The sequence below is a fragment of the Rattus norvegicus genome, chromosome 2, assembly GCF_036323735.1.
Source record: "Rattus norvegicus strain BN/NHsdMcwi chromosome 2, GRCr8, whole genome shotgun sequence".
NCBI classification, from domain to species: Eukaryota; Metazoa; Chordata; class Mammalia; order Rodentia; family Muridae; genus Rattus; species Rattus norvegicus.
Genome location: NC_086020.1, coordinates 155,561,868 through 155,578,743, shown reverse-complemented (window position 1 = coordinate 155,578,743; position 16,876 = coordinate 155,561,868). Strand labels below are relative to the sequence as shown.

Below are 16,876 nucleotides of genomic sequence, written 5' to 3'. Positions count from 1 at the left end.
ATGGATAAAACTTTTAAAGACCTCATCACTCAAGTAAAACAATTAGCATACGTTTTAGAAAAATTTATTTTATATACAACTTATTTGAAAATTTTCAGTATGAACAATTTCAACAGAGTCCTTTAGATGCAATTTCTTTTGGGTTCACTGCAACACTTTTTGTAATATTATATGTTTTATAGATGCCAATAAGTCTATCTGAAATCTCAAACATATTATTTCGAAGAGAGATTATTATGAACTGTGCATTTTTTGTTTGCTCCTAAAAAGAAAACAGAAATAACAGTTTAAGTCATAATAAATAGGCAAACATACCCCCCTTATAAAGTTTGTGAGCAGTAATTCTGACATAGAGGATTGATACATATAGTAACGACTTCATGGATAATTTGTGAAGTGTGGAGTTTTTTTTTTAAAGACTTAAGGCTAGAAGAAAAAAACCTGGCAGTCTGATTTAAAAAAAAAAAAAAAAGGGTTGGGGATTTAGCTCAGCAGTAGAGCGCTTGCCTAGCGAGTGCAAGGCCCTGGGCCCTGGGTTCGGTCCCCAGCTCTGGGGGGGGGGGGGGGGGGGGGAGAGGGCTGGAGAGATGGCTCAGCAGTTAAGAGCACCCGACTACTCTTCCAGAGGTCCTGAGTTCAATTCCCAGCAACCACATGGTGGCTCACATCCATCTGTAAAGAGATCTGATGCCCTCTTCTGGTGTGTCTGAAGACAGCTACAGTGTACTTATATATAATAAATAAATAAATCTTTAAAAAAAAAAAGATTTATTTAAAAAAAAAATCCTGATAGCAAGAAAGAACCCATAAAGTTCCCAAAGGTTTACTCACGTATATATAGAATGCAACAATAGACACGTTTTTAAAATCCAGAGCGGCATCAATCTCATCCATGAAGTACAGGGGAGTGGGTTTGTAGTGGTGAAGGGCAAACACCAAGGCCAATGAGCTAAGGGTTTTCTCGCCTCCTGAAAGGTTAAAGATCTTCTTCCAACTTTTCTTAGGTGGTCGAACACTGCAATTATTAAGAAATGTTACTCAAACACCTTGTAAAACTAAGGCTGAGACTTTCTGAAGTGCTTCCCACAACTAACAACCACTTTTTCTTACTCAGTCTGTAAGTTTCTTTTCACAATTATCTTTTGATGTTGGTTTTCTGAACAGGGTAATTTTCAGTATGTAATGACTTTTTTCTACTTTTAAAAGTTGTGATCCTTTTTGAAAAAAAATTATTTTGGTTGATATGTTGGATGTATTTGTTGATGCAAGGCCTTTCTGCCCTGTCTGTGAGTCATTTCATTGGTGCATTAAGCTTGGCTACTTGGCCTGTGAGTCTGTCTCTGAGTCCATCTCCTCAAAGGAGCGTGCTGGGACTATAAATATTAAATTATTACGTCTAACGTTTTTAGATTTTAAAAGATGAATTAGACATTTTATAACATACTTTGCACATACTTTATGCTGCAAGCATGAAAGTCCATAAGCAAGGTAGTATCTGTTACCAAATAAAAGTACTTCCAAACTCTACTACATACACTCAAGAAATAGTAAGAATTTGGAAACTATGTAAGACTAAAATCTCACGAACCTGAACATGATTCCTTCAGAAAAAGGATCTAAACTATCCACAAGCTCCAGTTCAGCATCCCCTCCCAAAGTGAGCATTTGGTAGTTTTCTTTTAGTTTATTTGTTATTACATAAAAACCAGCCATAAATTCATTCAGCCTTTGTTTTCGAAGATCTTCATATGCTTGTCTAAAATTATCTCTTTCAGAAGTAATTTTGTCCAGTTCGCCTACTCTTTGCAAATATAATTCTTCCTGTGAAGATTGTAAAACAAACAAAAGAAACTTTTTACATACAAATCTGAGAATTAAGCATTGGTCATTACGCAAAATTAGAAATAATTCACTCATACCTTTTTTTTATACTCAGCAATGGCACCAAGGTTTGGTTTCATTTCACGACACTGAGCTTCCAAAAGTGCAATTTGATTTGTTATAGAATCTGGACTCTTGATTGCCTCAAGATCCTCTTGGCTTAGCACTGATACTGTCTCAACAGGGTTATCTTCGACAGGATGTAATTTTATTTTTGAAATCTAAAGAGAATTGAGAAGACATAAAAACAGGTCAAGTTTATTTTAATTTGTGCATTGGTGTGTTGGTACATGCCAAGTAGATGCCATACACACCTAAGACGGTGCCAGACCCTGTGGAGCTTACTGCTGCAGAGAAGCCAGAGGGTTGGAGTGCTGGGAACCTCTGCAAAGGCAGCAAGTGCTTGTAACCAGTGGGCTATCTCTCCTGTTCTCAGTTTATTTACGTTAACAACATGAGAAATGACAGCTACAAAAATAATATGGGAATGAACTGACTACTTTCCATATAAGCTCCAGGTAGAGAAGGTACTTACCCTATTCTAATGATTAGCAATTTCTATCTAAGAATTTAAATAGTCATATCCCTTATAAATGTGGAAACATTTATTATCATCAGAACTTACCTCAAAAAACAGAAAAATACCCAAAAAGCTTTACTACTCTTTTATTATCTATACATTGATGATAGTCACCACAGGTGTGCCTGATGCCCAGGGAGACGATAAAAGGACATTAGATTCCCTGGAGCTAGAACTATTGTGATCTGTTATGTGGTACTAGGAATCAAACCTGGGTCCTCTACAAGAATTATCTCTCCAGTCCCCACAAAAGGTCTAACATTAATTAAATACCAAAAATCTCACCTCTTTTTGCCAGTATTTTATTTTTGAGTTATGTTCAGAAATGTGGCCATCTATCTGCTCAAGTTTCAACTTAATACTAAGTGCATCTTTCTGGAGCGCATGCTCATTATCTTGAATAACTTTTAGCTCCTGAAGGAGAGCACGATGTTCTTTCTGGATTTCTGGTAAGGACTTCTAAAAACGAAGAAATGTGACAAATATTGTGGTAAACAGGCATTTTTTTTTAACATTACATAGACAGTTAGCAGTTCCTCTTCCTGTCTCACCTTAATAATTTTAATTCACAGAAAGTTTCCTTTAAGCTCATACAATTAAATTTAACTTACAACCAACATTTTAATTACTTCAAATGTCATCTACCTGCAATGCAGAAACATATCTTACCTCTGCATCTTTTGTATTTTTTATGACTTCTTCGGCATTGTCTTCAATATTTTTTAGTTCTGTTTTTAAGTCATTTATTTCCTTTTCAGTGTCTTTTATTTCTTTCTCTGTACGGCAAACAGAATCCTGTGCCTTTTTAAGATTTCTAAAAAAGCAAACATTTTATGACCTGATTTACTGAACCACCCTTACGTTTTATGCTTATACAAATACTTGTAGTCTGAGTTGTATGTTTTATTAAAATTCCATAGATCTGAATACCCCGCCCCCCCCCCCCCCCCATGCTTCTAGCAGACTCTGATGCTGCTACCTATTAGATTACAAACTCTTGACATTCAACAAGGTTTGTCTGAGACATGGTCATCCTTTGAACGCAAGAAATCTGCCTGACTCTGTCTTCTGAGTTTGGGGGTCTCTGGGATTACAGGTGTATGCCACTATGTCCAGCCAAGTGAGTTTAAATTTTTTCCCCTCAACTCTCTTACACATACTTTCTGCTCCTAACAAATGATTTAGTAGCTCCTTTAGCTAAATCATTAATACAAACTTTAAGAAATAATCTTAAAAAGATTTGATTTACAGCTCATTCCTACCACTTCCTGTTTTTAAGACCTAGCTCTGCTACATCTACTCTATGCCAGAGAAACAAAATGAATAAGCCTTGAATAACTGGGTTAATAAAACTCCAACTTTTCTAAGGCATCATCTTGTTTGTGTGTGTGTTTTAAGTTGGAGACAGATATAAATCTTTATTGTAAGCTCTTTCTTTCTGAAGTGTTGCTGGGCAGTGTCAGTTCAGACAACACCCATGCAGTGTTAAGCACTCCTCCCAGTGTCCAGGTAGGGTGAGGGCAGACTAGGGGGAGCACGCACTCTTACCTGTCAGCAGTCTTGATCGCCACTTGGGCTTTGGTAATAGCAGAAGCACATTCATCCAGCTGCTTATTTATTGTGTCAAGTTTGTTTTGTTGGGCTTTGAGTTTTCGATTGTTGATATCTATGATGGTATCATGTAGCCGTTTAATCTCAGCTTCAACCTTACCAGCTTTCTCAGCCACAGCATCATATTCTGAAATTAAATAAGAAAAAAGCCAAACTCACTTTTCTATATCAGTAACTATGGTAGATGTATATTTGTTCAATTAATCTGATACTGGGTATCAAATATAAGACATTTAGGGGAAAGACCTAGAATACCTAAAACAAAACAAAACAATATTTTAATATATAACTGGTTAAGTTGTTGATAAATTTCTTAGTGATTTTTCTTTCACACCCTTTCTTAAAATACTTCACTGAATATTTACTCGATGCCTTTTGCCCTAGGACCACCCTTTTCAGGTCTGGAGAAGCTGGGTAGTTTCTTTTGCAAACAGTCCTCCATATGATAGCAAAGTGAAGGATGCAAGACCTGAGGTTTTCCTGTTGGAAAGACTCTTCCTGGTCTAATCAACCAGAGATACCATACAATAGAGATACCGTATAGAGAAGGCATAACTGATGGACTGATTGGTTTTTGCTTAGCAAGTCAGTACCTTACTGTAAGCGGTAATTAGTAATGGGGACATTAGGTGAAATACATACTTGTTGACAAGTTGCAATGACACATTCTTAATCTGAAATGCAGTTTACCTTTTTTGAAAACATTGACATTTTCTTCAAGCAGTTTCTGCTGCTTTTTATCAGGGGCTGTAGTAAGCACATTAGCTTCTAGTTCTTTAATTTGTACACACAAATACTCTTCTTGTTCTGATAAACCCTATAAAAATAATTTAGCATTTACGGTCAATACTTTAACTTGGTAGGAGTTAATATTTGAACACCAAATTTTAAAAAAAATTTAAAAGACTAAAAGGTAAATTTGATAAAAAGCATAATCAGCATAAAAATACAGATGATCAGAAAACAAAACGTATACAAATTCATTATAAAGATAATGAGTTAGAACCATTATCTGGACAATTTGGTATGAGGCAAGAAGTCCTTTAAAGCAATGAAATACAGCTAATAATTTCAGGAAGCTGTCTTCTAGAAGTAATCACGTGTATATAAAGACATAACTATAACTGTAAATGTAGCTGCGCACATAGCACAGAAAAACTTGAAATATAGCAGACATTAAAAACAAAGGAGGGGTTGGGGATTTGGCTCAGTGGTAGAGCACTTGCCTAGCAAGCGCAAAGCCCTAGGTTCGGTCCCCAGCTCCAAAAAAAAAGAAAAGAAAAAAAACAAAACAAAACAAAAACAACAACAAAAAAAACCAAAGGAAATTCAGATATTAAGCAAAGGAAAGTTATTTTATACCTCTTTATACACAAATATGCATAGATATGTGTAAACATATTTCATGCAACTAAATTTTAAAAATTGAAGCTATGTGTCATTTGAAGGTTGTAATTTAAGTATTTACTGAAAACTGCCTTAAAATTGAAAGAACTGGCTGCCAGGAATAAGAGTGTACACCTTTAATCATAGTCAAGTGGATCTCTAAGTTCAAGGCCAGCATGGAGTTCTAAGACAGCCAGAACTACATAGTGAGAAAAATTTCTAGACTGGGAAATAATCATCTTTTATATTTCAGAATTGGAAGCCAACTCAAAATGCTTCTTTGCAATTGCTGTTGAATTGTAACCATCTCAGCTAATATCCAAACACAATACCTGGATGCTTGCAGTGAACTTTTCTAGTGTATTTCTCATTTCTCGTTCGCTCTGCTTTAACTTAACTATGGCTTCTTCATGTTGTACTTTCTGTTCCTGGACTTGTGCTGCTTGTTTAGAATGCCTTTCCAACTGGCATTCCATCTTATTTACCTTCAAAGAAAAAAGGGAATACAATTTTCTCCAGTGTCACAACCCCTTTAAATTTCTTATATTAGCATTGTGCGGTGTTAAGCCATTATGTATGACCTAACAAGTGTCAAAGGACAACCTGTGTAAGTTGGTTCTTCTATGGACTGAACTCAGGCAGTCAGTCAGGCTTGGCAGGAAGGACTTTTACCCATCATTAACCCAAAACTCAACAATCTCACCTGCCCTCCAGGAGTTCAAAGTTAGCTTATGAAATGAAAAAACCTGGGGCTGATGCAGCAGTTAAGAGCACTTCCTGAGAGCCAGGGTTTGATTCCTGGCCATTATATATTGGCTCACAACCTCCTGCAACTCCAGTTTCCAGGGGATCCAATACCCTCTTCTGGTCTCCTGGGACACGAGGCATGCACATGGTATACATACATACATAAAATCCATTAACATAAAATAGAGGGAAACCCCAAGCTTCAAACATAAAGACAAAAATAAGAGCTACAAGTAGTAGTCCATGTGGATCCCCAAATGTCTGCAAGAAGCGATCACTATTTGGGTCATGCTAACCTCTTCTACAGAGATTTCATCAACAACTGAAGAACCCATTCTTCCTCTCATCACTTTGCTTCCGCCACCAGTCATTGTACCTGGGGAACATATGACAAGTCAGTTTTAAATGTTTTACCCACCACTGAAAAAGCAAAAACCAAACCCAACCAGCAGAAAAGGAACCCCACTTACCCGACTGTTCTATGATTTGGCCCTGTAGCGTTACTACTCTCCATCGTCTATCTCTTTGATATGCTACTCTTGTAGCTTGATCCAAATTGTTAGCCACCAAGGTATCTCGTAAAGCAAAGTAAAAAGCTTGGCGGATTTCCTCATTTTTTACTTTAACCAAATCAAATAACCGAGGAGTATTTTCAGGAGTTTGAATTTTGTTCATTTTTTGGGCCCACACTGCCATCTAAAAGTTAAAAAATTGTGCATATTATAAAAAGTTTTCTAAGTATTACAACCCTAAATAAAAATCTCGTTTTTTGAGACAGGGTTCTCTGTGTGTAGCTCTTGCTGTTGCTTTGGGGACAGGCTGGCCTCAAATTCAGAGATCCAGCTGCCTCTGCTTCCTGAATGCTAGGATCAGAGGCATGTGCCCCCACCACCCAGCTCCTAAATAAAATCTTACCATGGCATTAAATTCCTCCCCAGTATTAATTTTATATCTATACAGTATCAATGTAAAACTTGACAAAATTTACCACTAAGTTAAAACCTCAAAATGCATTAGACATCTAAATATAAGGGTGGAAACCTATAAAACTCAGAAACATCCAGCACTTATAGCCCCATCTATCACTTGGAAGGCAGAGAGGAGGATTGCTCCAAGTTAAAGTTAGTCTGGCCCAGATACCAAGTTTTAGGTTATCCAAAGATATATTAGCAAGTCCTTGTCTAAACACAATGTCTACTACCTAAGAAACTAAAGAAAACTACTGTTAATTAGGTCTTTTGTGCTTCAAAATACACAATTAACAAAGTCACAAATGGTAGGTTTAAATTAAAACATATTTTAAAAGATGCACCTGACTTGTATATATAATTTAAAGGGTTTTTACAATCCAATATAACAAACGAATGAAAAAAAAAAAATCAAAGGTTTCAAACACATTTTCCCCTCAAGAAAGATGATTACTAGGCACAACGTGTGCTTAATATTAGCCATAGGGAAATGTAGATGAAAGTAGTTGGTCATCACTTTTCATCTATGAAGACGCACTGCAGTAAGACACACCATGTGATCCAGTAATTAAGTCCATCCCTAGGTATGCACTTACATTAACACAAAATTTTGTACATCAATCTTTGCTATAGCACTAGTTTCAGGGCAATAAAAAAGATGAACAGAACAGAACAAAAAAAATGAAGGATAGGTACATGTCGAGGTTTGTAGCTGAGGGTTAAATAAAAGTGTGTGTGGAGTGATTGTTCGTGCCTGTGAAGTGATGAAAACGGTCTGAAATTAGACAACAGCCACACATCAGTAAATTTGTAGATATAGTGAAAATAATTGAATTCTACTTTAAAATACAAATTATATAACATATCTCAGTAAAGGTTCTATTAAGGAAACAGTGGTTGGTGATTGAAGTTAGAAATATACTAACAGTCAGGTGGTGGGGTTTGAGGCTACCCTGGTCTTCAGAGCAAGGTCCAGGACAGCCAATCCATACAAAGAAATTCTGTCTTGAACCTCCTCTTCCCACCCCCACAAAAGAAACATACTAACAATCATTCCTCCACTGGATAACACCCTAACACTGGAATTTAAAAAAAAGAAAAACAGGGGTGAATAATGGTGGAGAAAAATTAGACATTCTAGGGGGAAAATATATGGAACCTCAAAGTTAAATTATAGGAAGCTTACCATGAATACTTACCTTATCCAAACCTATAAAAGTTGCAACTCCAATATTATGTTTTTTAAGGAAGTTTACACATTCTTGGGCTGTATCAATAGAATCAACAACAATGTAGTCTAATGCATGGCAACAGGATGAAATAGCAATGTCATATTTTTCATCAATAGCTCCTAAGTCTCCCTAATAACGAAAAGGAATAAAAATTAATTTATAATTAGATTAATAGATCTTTAAATAGATCATTTCATTACTATTCAGATTTGACCATTCTTTCCTAACCCTTGGGTTTGTGTAGTCAAAGACTGACCAGGACTCCCTTGTACAGTGGTACAAGTCCCCAAGTCCTTGAATGCTATTTTCCTTAATGGAAGACTAAATATACATAAAAGGATGGTATGACCTCCATGTATAAAAGGGTACGACCTCCAGTGTTCCCTTCTTAGCCGACTGTTTTCTTTTTCAGAAGGCTGATAGGGAACTCATCAACTGTATGGGCTCAGGTTTCAGTTATGGTTGCAGGGCAAGTAATGAATAGAACAGAGATACTTATGTTCTTCTAACTCACATGGCGCTCTTCCACACTAAGGCCAAGAAAGAGGTAAAGAGCCCCCTCGGGGTTGGGGATTTAGCTCAGTGGTAGAGCGCTTGCCTAGCAAGCGCAAGGCCCTGGGTTCGGTCCCCAGCTCCGAAAAAAAGAACAACAACAAGAACAAGAACAAGAACAAGAACAACAACAAACCCAAACTGGTACTACCAGAGTTCGAAACTAGCTAGTCCACTTCCTGAAACCATACCCAAATGTTAAGTATGTTATGAAGCCTAGACTATATTAAATCCTTACACATTCTTGGGCTGGAGCATCTAGCAGGGAATGCAACTACTGTACACCTTTGACCAAAAAACCCAGTCCTCTTCCAATTGGATAGGTCATCCCGTAAGAATGGGTGCAGCTTCAGGAAGGACATACTTTGAATGGTGAGGAACACCATTAGTCAAATCAACACTGAAGATTAATAGGATAATAGATCTCAGCAATATTGCCTCAGAGCCTAAGATTGCTTTTGTTTTAAAGATAGGGTTTCACTATGTAATTCTGGCCAGCCTAGAACTTAATATGTAGACCAGGCTGGTCTTGAATTCTGCCTCTCTAGTGCTGGGACTAAACTATGCACCACCATGGCCAATGTCTAAATTTAATTTTCTTTCCTTCGAAAAAAGTTTTCTTTTGTGGTACCTAGAACCTATCTAGCACTTGGAAGATAGAAAAGGATTAGAAGTGCAAGGTCAACCTTAGCTACAGATGGTTTAAGGCTAATCAGAGGTATATGAGACCTTCTAGCTGTTAAGACTTTTCTGAGTAAAATGTAATCTACTTACCAATCTTCCATATATTCCTGGGATCCTGCCTGACTTTTTTTCTTGAATTATTGCATCAAGTACTTTTCCTCTACTTCGATTTGTTGCTAAGGAACTCTTTGCTTCTTCAACTTTTTGGAAAAGATCATGAACCAAACTTTTCAAGTTTATTTCTTCTTGTGTCAGTTTCTGAAGTTCTTTTTCTTTCTAAAAGTGAGAAGATGAAACCTACAAGCATTTGATCTCAAATACACTCAATAATAGCAGAAAACCATTTGTAATGTTTCAACAATAAATAAGTGAGGCCCCTAAATAACACTGAGCTTTCATATTTTGGCCTGGCTTTGAAAATATGGATGAGTTTCTCCTATTTTAAAAGAAGTATACATTATTTGGCTCAACACGAGGGAACCAAGATCTCATAAAGTATCTATGAGTATAAAAATTCCACTAGATTTTCCTCAAGTTCTGACCTAAACAAAACCAAATCTAGGAATGAGATTCCAGGGTAAGTGTAGCTAGGCAGATCTATGGTTGTGGTCTTTTTGGCTAAGTGAACAACAAAACACAAAGGTATAGTTCCTAAACAGAGAGGGAAAAGATGAAGGGGATAGCTGTCAACCAGGGAAATCAACCCCCAAATTTAGTTTCTCAATTTCCAATTTAGAAGCAACCATCTTTCTCTAACTGCTATTCTCCTCCTCTATGTCTTATGATCCAGGTAGAGTAAAAGCTCAAATTATAGATAAATCAATGAAAAAGAAAATTAATCACTAGGAATATTTATTGCATATAATTTAATATACATTTAAAATTTATACACCAGGAAACTGCCTGACGGTCAAATAGTATAAATTTACTAATAATTTAAAAATACTTATTTTTAACTATGTGTACCTGTGTGTGTCTGTGTGTGGGTATGTGCAGGTGTCCCTGGAGTCCAGAAGAGAATATCGGAACCCCTGGAGCTGAAGCCACAGATAGTTATGAGCCACCCAATGTGGGTGCTGGCAACTGGTCTTTTATGAGAGCAGCAAATGCTTGTGTCTGCTTAAGCCATCTCCCCAGTTCCTCAAATAACCATGTTGGGGGTCTGAGGATAAACTTTGTTAAGAAATTTTAAAAAACCTGTTACTTTTCACATATCTTTATGTATTTGTACATTTAGTGAAACATTGGGGCGGGAGGGGGCGGCAACAGGCTAGCTTGGAATCCACTATGTAGCTAACACTGGTCTTAAAGTGATCCTCCTGCCTCAACCTCTCAAATGCTAAGATTAAAGGCATACTAACATTTCTACTTTGTACCAGGGATAGGGAAGCACCCTACCAACTGAGCTACATGCCCAGCCTGAGAAATCTGATAATTATTCCCACGGGACCGTGGCAGTGGTTACTTGCTGTTTGTTGTTGGAGATGATAGTGAGTCTACTCCCATTCTCTCTTTCTTGGGGATGTATTAGGGATGGAACCCAGGCTTTACCAGTGACCCACATTTATAGCTCCAGTTAATTATCAGTAATTCAAATACTAAAATACTTTCTCATTCAAGATTATGTTGAGAAAAATTTCTATATGACAGTCACTTTAAACCTGGACATTTCAAAACAAACCAACCAGCCAAACAACCCCTCACATAACTATAGAGATGGCAAGGTTTAGATGAAAGGTAGAAGTAATTTACCTCCTTTAATTCTTGTTGAGCCTGAGGGAGCTTTGTGTTTATGTCCTTGATTGCAGCTTTCCTTTCCTTGAGAGTCTCAGAAGCTGTGATTAACGCGTCCTTCGCCTTACTTAATTGAGACACTGCTGTGTTATGTCGACTGAGATAGATATCAAGTTCTGACTGAGCGACTTCCATCTTTGAACGTGCTTCATTTACTGACTTGTTAAAGCCCATAAGTTCCTTTTCTTGAATCTATTAAAATATGAGTTTATTAAATGAAATATATTTTCAAGCTTAGATTGAAAATTGTACTTCTTAAGTCAATCAAGAAAGGAAGGTCTACAAATAAAGTCCTATTAAAAATAACTTGTGTAAGTGGACTAGATTAAAACAGCCTGTGTCAGGTCTTCCGTGTACACTGCTCAGTGTCTTTCCCTAACTGATGTCAATGAGCTCTGTGACACTGGCATTAGCATGCTCATTTCTGAATAAAAATGTAACACTTAAGAAAACTTTGGACTTACATGTAGATTTTATACTGTTACTACATTACTAGGTATAAGAATTATTCACAAAATTTCTTCAAATGTGTTCATCTTGTTGAAAAATCTGCAATATGGTAAGATTTCATTTTAATTCCATTCATAGTTTTATCATTAACAAGGGGTAAAGAAAGATACATAGGGAAAAAACCCCTCAATGTATATTAAATAAGAAACCTGAATGCATAGAATGGCTATATGGCAAAGCACTTGACCTCACATTTCTTTTTTTTTTTTTTTTTGGTTCTTTTTTTTCGGAGCTGGGGACCGAACCCAGGGCCTTGCGCTTCCTAGGTAAGCGCTCTACCACTGAGCTAAATCCCCAGCCCCTGACCTCACATTTCTTACAATTACAAATTTTTTTTTTAACATTTTTTCTTTCCAAAAGACAAAACAAAAAAGGGCAAATATTATAGACCAAAGTTTTAGGTATTTTAAACTGAAAGGTTAAACAGTTTGAGATAGTCTTTTGTAATATGTAACATAGCTTTGCGTCTAACTCCTCTCCTACGTGCTTCAGCCTACCAGACAGCTGACATTACAGTACAGGTGTACAGCACTGTATTAGGCCTAACTTATTTTCAGAAGCTCATCTTTGAATGTTATTGCAAAAACAGTCTTCAGGTTAGGCAGAAGTCACTAAAACCATCACTGACAGACTCTTACCTCCTTTTCTTTCTGGAGCCCCTGTGTTTCCTGTTTAAGGCTGTCCATAACCTCTTTTAATTTTTTTTCTTCTTTCTCTCTTTCTTTCTCAAGAGAATTGTTCCTAGTTGTTGTCTCATTTATGACATTCTTACTCTTGGCAGGTATACTTTTCAGCTCTTCAACCTGGGATTATGAAACGAATTAAGATTATAAAAATATATTTTGGAGGGTACTCTATACTGATAAAATGTACCTAATAATTATAGTTTCCTGGAGACAACACACTGAATTATCTTTGTTCCCTTCTTCAACCCAATCCTAAGATCTTTAAGAATTTCCAACTCTTCAGAGACACCATGTAGAGTTTTATCCAAAATACAATCTGATAGTAATCACATACCAACAGTTTATTCCTGAAAAGGCTGGAGAGCTGACTCAGCAGTTAGGAGCACTTCCAGAAGACCTAAGTAAGTCCAGCCCCCTCACCCAGATGCTCTCCACTGCCTGTTAACTGCAGTTTGAGGGGGAATCCAAACTGGCACATTCACACACACGTAATGTTTTTGTAGAATTTGAGCATTATTCCATATTATTTCTGTTTTCTAGTATTTCACAAAACCTTTGTTAAGCTATAGTACGTACATTTGGAAAACATTTATAGGTAAAGTAGAACCCAAATTTTGTATCTATCTACATCTGGTAAAGAAATGAACATACCTTGAGAGACACCAAATTACTTAGCTGTCAGAACCAATTTTTTGGTTGAGTTTTTCTTCTAACTTTGTATGTACGAGTGTTTACCAAATGTCTATACACCACATGCATGCAATGTGCACAAAGGACAGAAGAGGGCATCAGAACCTCCGAGACTGGAGTTAAGAGACATTGAGTTGACACTGAGGGTACTGGGAATTGTATATAGGTCTGTAGCAAAAGTAGCCAGTGATCACTAAGCCACCTGTCCAGGCCATGAAATGCATTTAAAAATTTTTAACTCTAGATTGTAAATTCTTCTTGCTTTTGCAGAAGGCAAAAGTTTTTAAAGTTTATGGGGAATGCTCAGATTGCTCAGTGGGTAATGGCATTCACCACCAAGCCTGATTACCTAATTGAATTCGATCCTTGAGACCCATGAGGTGAAAGGAGAGAAACCAACTCCCTCAAATTGTCCTCTGACCTCCAGATGCATGCAGAGCACACGTTTATGCAGGCACACAAATAAATGACAGGGGTGGTGGTTATACAGTTAATGTGGTTATTTTTAAAAACTGTAATATTTACTCAAAAAATATCTCTATAGCTGGGGCTGGAGAGGTGGCTCAGTGGTTAGGAGTACTGAGAACCTAGGTTCATATGGTAGAGCTCATACCTGTAATCCAGCTCCAAGTGATTCCACATTCTCAGATATAATGCAAAACCACCAAAGCACATAAAAATAATTAAAAAAATCTTTAGCCAACTATCGCTTAGTAGGCAAAGAGAGGAGGATCTCAGTGAATTCAAGGACAGCCTGATCTATATAGGGAGTTAAAGGCCAGCCAGTGCTAAATACACCTCATCTTCAAAAAGAAAAAAACAACAAAAACACAAAACACCTAAAGATCCCTTTAAATTACTATTTTAGGAAAATTACCACTAGCATCAAAATAGTATCGCTGACTAGGTGGATCGCTCACCAACAACTCTATTACTAAGTTCTAAAACTCAATGGAGAGAACGTATTCCTTGGGAGGAATTGTGTTCAGGCATAAAATATTTTACATTTAGTATTCCAATTCATTTTCTTTTCTTTTTTTTTTTTCCTTTTTTCTTTTTCAGAGCTGTGGACTGAACCCAGGGCCAGGGACTGAGCTAAATCCCCAACCCCCATTTTCTTAGGGAACCAAAGCCAAGTGAATTTGGGAAAAGAACTAGATCTGGCACTTAAGAAATCAAAAATTCAGGACTTCTTCTAATACTTACCTTTTCTTTATCTTTTTGAAGTTGTTTCTCCAGTTTTTTGGCTTTACTTGTAGCATGTTTTAATTTTTCCCTAACTTGAACATCTTCCAAATCTAGCTGTGTAAATTTTTCTTTATTTTGTTCAATAAATTTTGTAACTTTATTGAGCTTCCTACCAAAGAGAATAAATTGTCAGAGATACAATCTTTCTGGCATATTTCATCTATTCATGTCAAAACTTTTACAACTAAAACCTTAAAACTCCCAAGCTGATTTCCACTGATAGGTGAAGACTTTTTCTTTTTAATCATGAGTTATTTTGTGTTTCTAAGCTGGAAAGAAAATACTGTGGTCCTTTTTTTAATTTCCTTCCCCAAGATAGGGTTTCTTCTCATACCCTTGGCTTTCCTGGAACTTGTTCAGTAGACCAGAGCTGGCCCACCTGCCTCTGCCCCCTAAGTGCTTTAACTAAATCTAAGCTCATAACTAAAACTTGATTTCTAAATTAAATTTGCAAACCATTAGGACCAATGGGCCAGGTAATGCTTGTGTTTCAGCTTTGGATGTTACTGTGCCACTAGAGGAAAGGCATATAATATGGCAGGACTTCAAAGTTGGGCAACTGTAGCAATGAGTTAGGTGCAAGGTGGTGGGGGTAATCTAAAAGAACTGATTTACTTCCTAGGAAATATATTACATTCAACCTATTTGCAGTAAGTTTACATGAAGACAGGTGAAAAATGAATGTAAATACTTAATACTTTCTCAAAGGTTATTACTTTTCTATATCCTTTACAGCTGAATTCTTAGCTTTCATTTCATTGGAAAGCACATTGCTCTTCTCAGTGATTTCTTTAGTGTCTTCATGAATTTTTTCCTTTTGAGTCTTCATTTCAGCAATTCTATTTTGTAGATCATAGCTAGAGGGGAAAATCAGAGAATGCAAAATGTCATTAGTAAACCCAGCTGCTTCTAAAATATTCATCAATTTATAGCAAGCCAGGGCTATAGGAGTGACTGGGGCAGGACCTCTGGCTTAAGACTAGATAGAATTTAAGAACAAAATTGTTTGAGGAAATAAATTAGATTCATCATATAAATTTATGTTTTTATTTTTCATGATTTGAGTTACTTGTAGTCTACCCTTGTCAGTTAAATGTTAAATTTTAGAATAGGCAATTTTAAATTTCACACTGACTAGCACTATTAATCTTTCCTTTTATTTAGTACTGCAACATGGAATATATCAACCTTATAGTCAGTTAGAAGTCTTACTGGTTATTGGGATCAACTATAAGGTATCACTATGCTTTTGTTCAAGTAACTCTTGTATTTACTAATAATGCAAAAGGCATAAATGAAAGAAGGGGCTGAGGAGATGGCTCAGTAAAAACATTTGATTTTCAAGCATGAAGATCTAATAATGAACTTTCTGCATCCAGGTAAAACTGTAGCAGCATGGCTAAGTGTGATGTTAACATCAGCATTGGGGTGGGGACACCGTGGTACAGTGGCAGAAATAGGTGGATCCCAAGAGCTTTGTGGCTAGCTTGCCTGGCTGAATCAGTGAACTTCTGCTTTAGGTAAAGACCATATAAGGGAATGAAGTGAAGAGGGAGCAAGATAGCCACATCTTGCTCTGGTTTTTGAAGCACATGCATGTACATGTTCATGACCACGCATGTGCACCAAAATCCCCAACCAACCAACCAACCAACCAACCAACCAACCAAAAACCCACCACCACAGACTGGGGAGATGGTTCAGAGTAAAAGTGCTTGCAGGGCAAACCTGATGACCCGAGTTTGAGATCTGGAACTTCCTAGAGGAAGTTGTCATCCTATCTAAGAGAGTTAGTACTCATCTACCCTTGCACAGTAACTAAAACAAAAGAAAAACCACATGAAAGGGTAGATTTAACCCTGACTTTTTGACACTTCTATAGGACATAAATGAAAACAAATAGTATATATAAAGATTTGATACTATCTGTGATTTCTACTAGGTTCTAAATTTAGCCCTTTAATGAGAGGAGCAACTGCATGTAACATGTGTCCCCACCCCCAGTCTTTAAAAATGGTACAATGATCTTTCACTTTAAAATAGAACACTAAACACTGAGTACTTAAAGACTTCAGGAAACTAGGCATTCACATATTATAGAGAAAAAAGGGGCTTTGATGCTGAGAAATGTATAAAGTTGACCAGAGTACTTACATGTAGTACTGACAGATATGATTCTTCTTCTTAAATATTTCATTTTCCAGGGTAAGGAACTCAATGGCTATGTTTTTCTCTCCTTCTAGTGCATCCTTCTCCTTTTCTACCATTTTTACTCTGTTTAACTACAAACATTAAAGATTTAAAACA

General features: G+C 36.8%; 1 protein-coding gene across 1 annotated transcript in view; it reads right to left on the bottom strand.

Moving 5' to 3' along the window:
* Positions 1–48: 48 nt before the first annotated feature.
* Positions 49–16,876, bottom strand: part of Smc4 (structural maintenance of chromosomes 4) — a 28,434-nt gene continuing 11,606 nt past the window's right edge. The window contains exons 7-24 of the mRNA NM_001037185.2: positions 16,724–16,851; positions 15,286–15,426; positions 14,528–14,678; positions 12,584–12,748; positions 11,394–11,627; positions 9,732–9,917; positions 8,373–8,534; positions 6,676–6,901; positions 6,502–6,581; positions 5,791–5,943; positions 4,763–4,889; positions 4,010–4,199; positions 3,131–3,275; positions 2,747–2,920; positions 1,920–2,102; positions 1,589–1,821; positions 832–1,015; positions 49–262 (exon numbers count right to left, since the gene is read on the bottom strand). Coding sequence (NP_001032262.2) covers positions 110–262; positions 832–1,015; positions 1,589–1,821; positions 1,920–2,102; positions 2,747–2,920; positions 3,131–3,275; positions 4,010–4,199; positions 4,763–4,889; positions 5,791–5,943; positions 6,502–6,581; positions 6,676–6,901; positions 8,373–8,534; positions 9,732–9,917; positions 11,394–11,627; positions 12,584–12,748; positions 14,528–14,678; positions 15,286–15,426; positions 16,724–16,851 — 3,015 coding nt within the window. The 3' untranslated portion in view covers positions 49–109. The remainder of the gene's footprint in view (positions 263–831; positions 1,016–1,588; positions 1,822–1,919; positions 2,103–2,746; positions 2,921–3,130; positions 3,276–4,009; positions 4,200–4,762; positions 4,890–5,790; positions 5,944–6,501; positions 6,582–6,675; positions 6,902–8,372; positions 8,535–9,731; positions 9,918–11,393; positions 11,628–12,583; positions 12,749–14,527; positions 14,679–15,285; positions 15,427–16,723; positions 16,852–16,876) is intronic.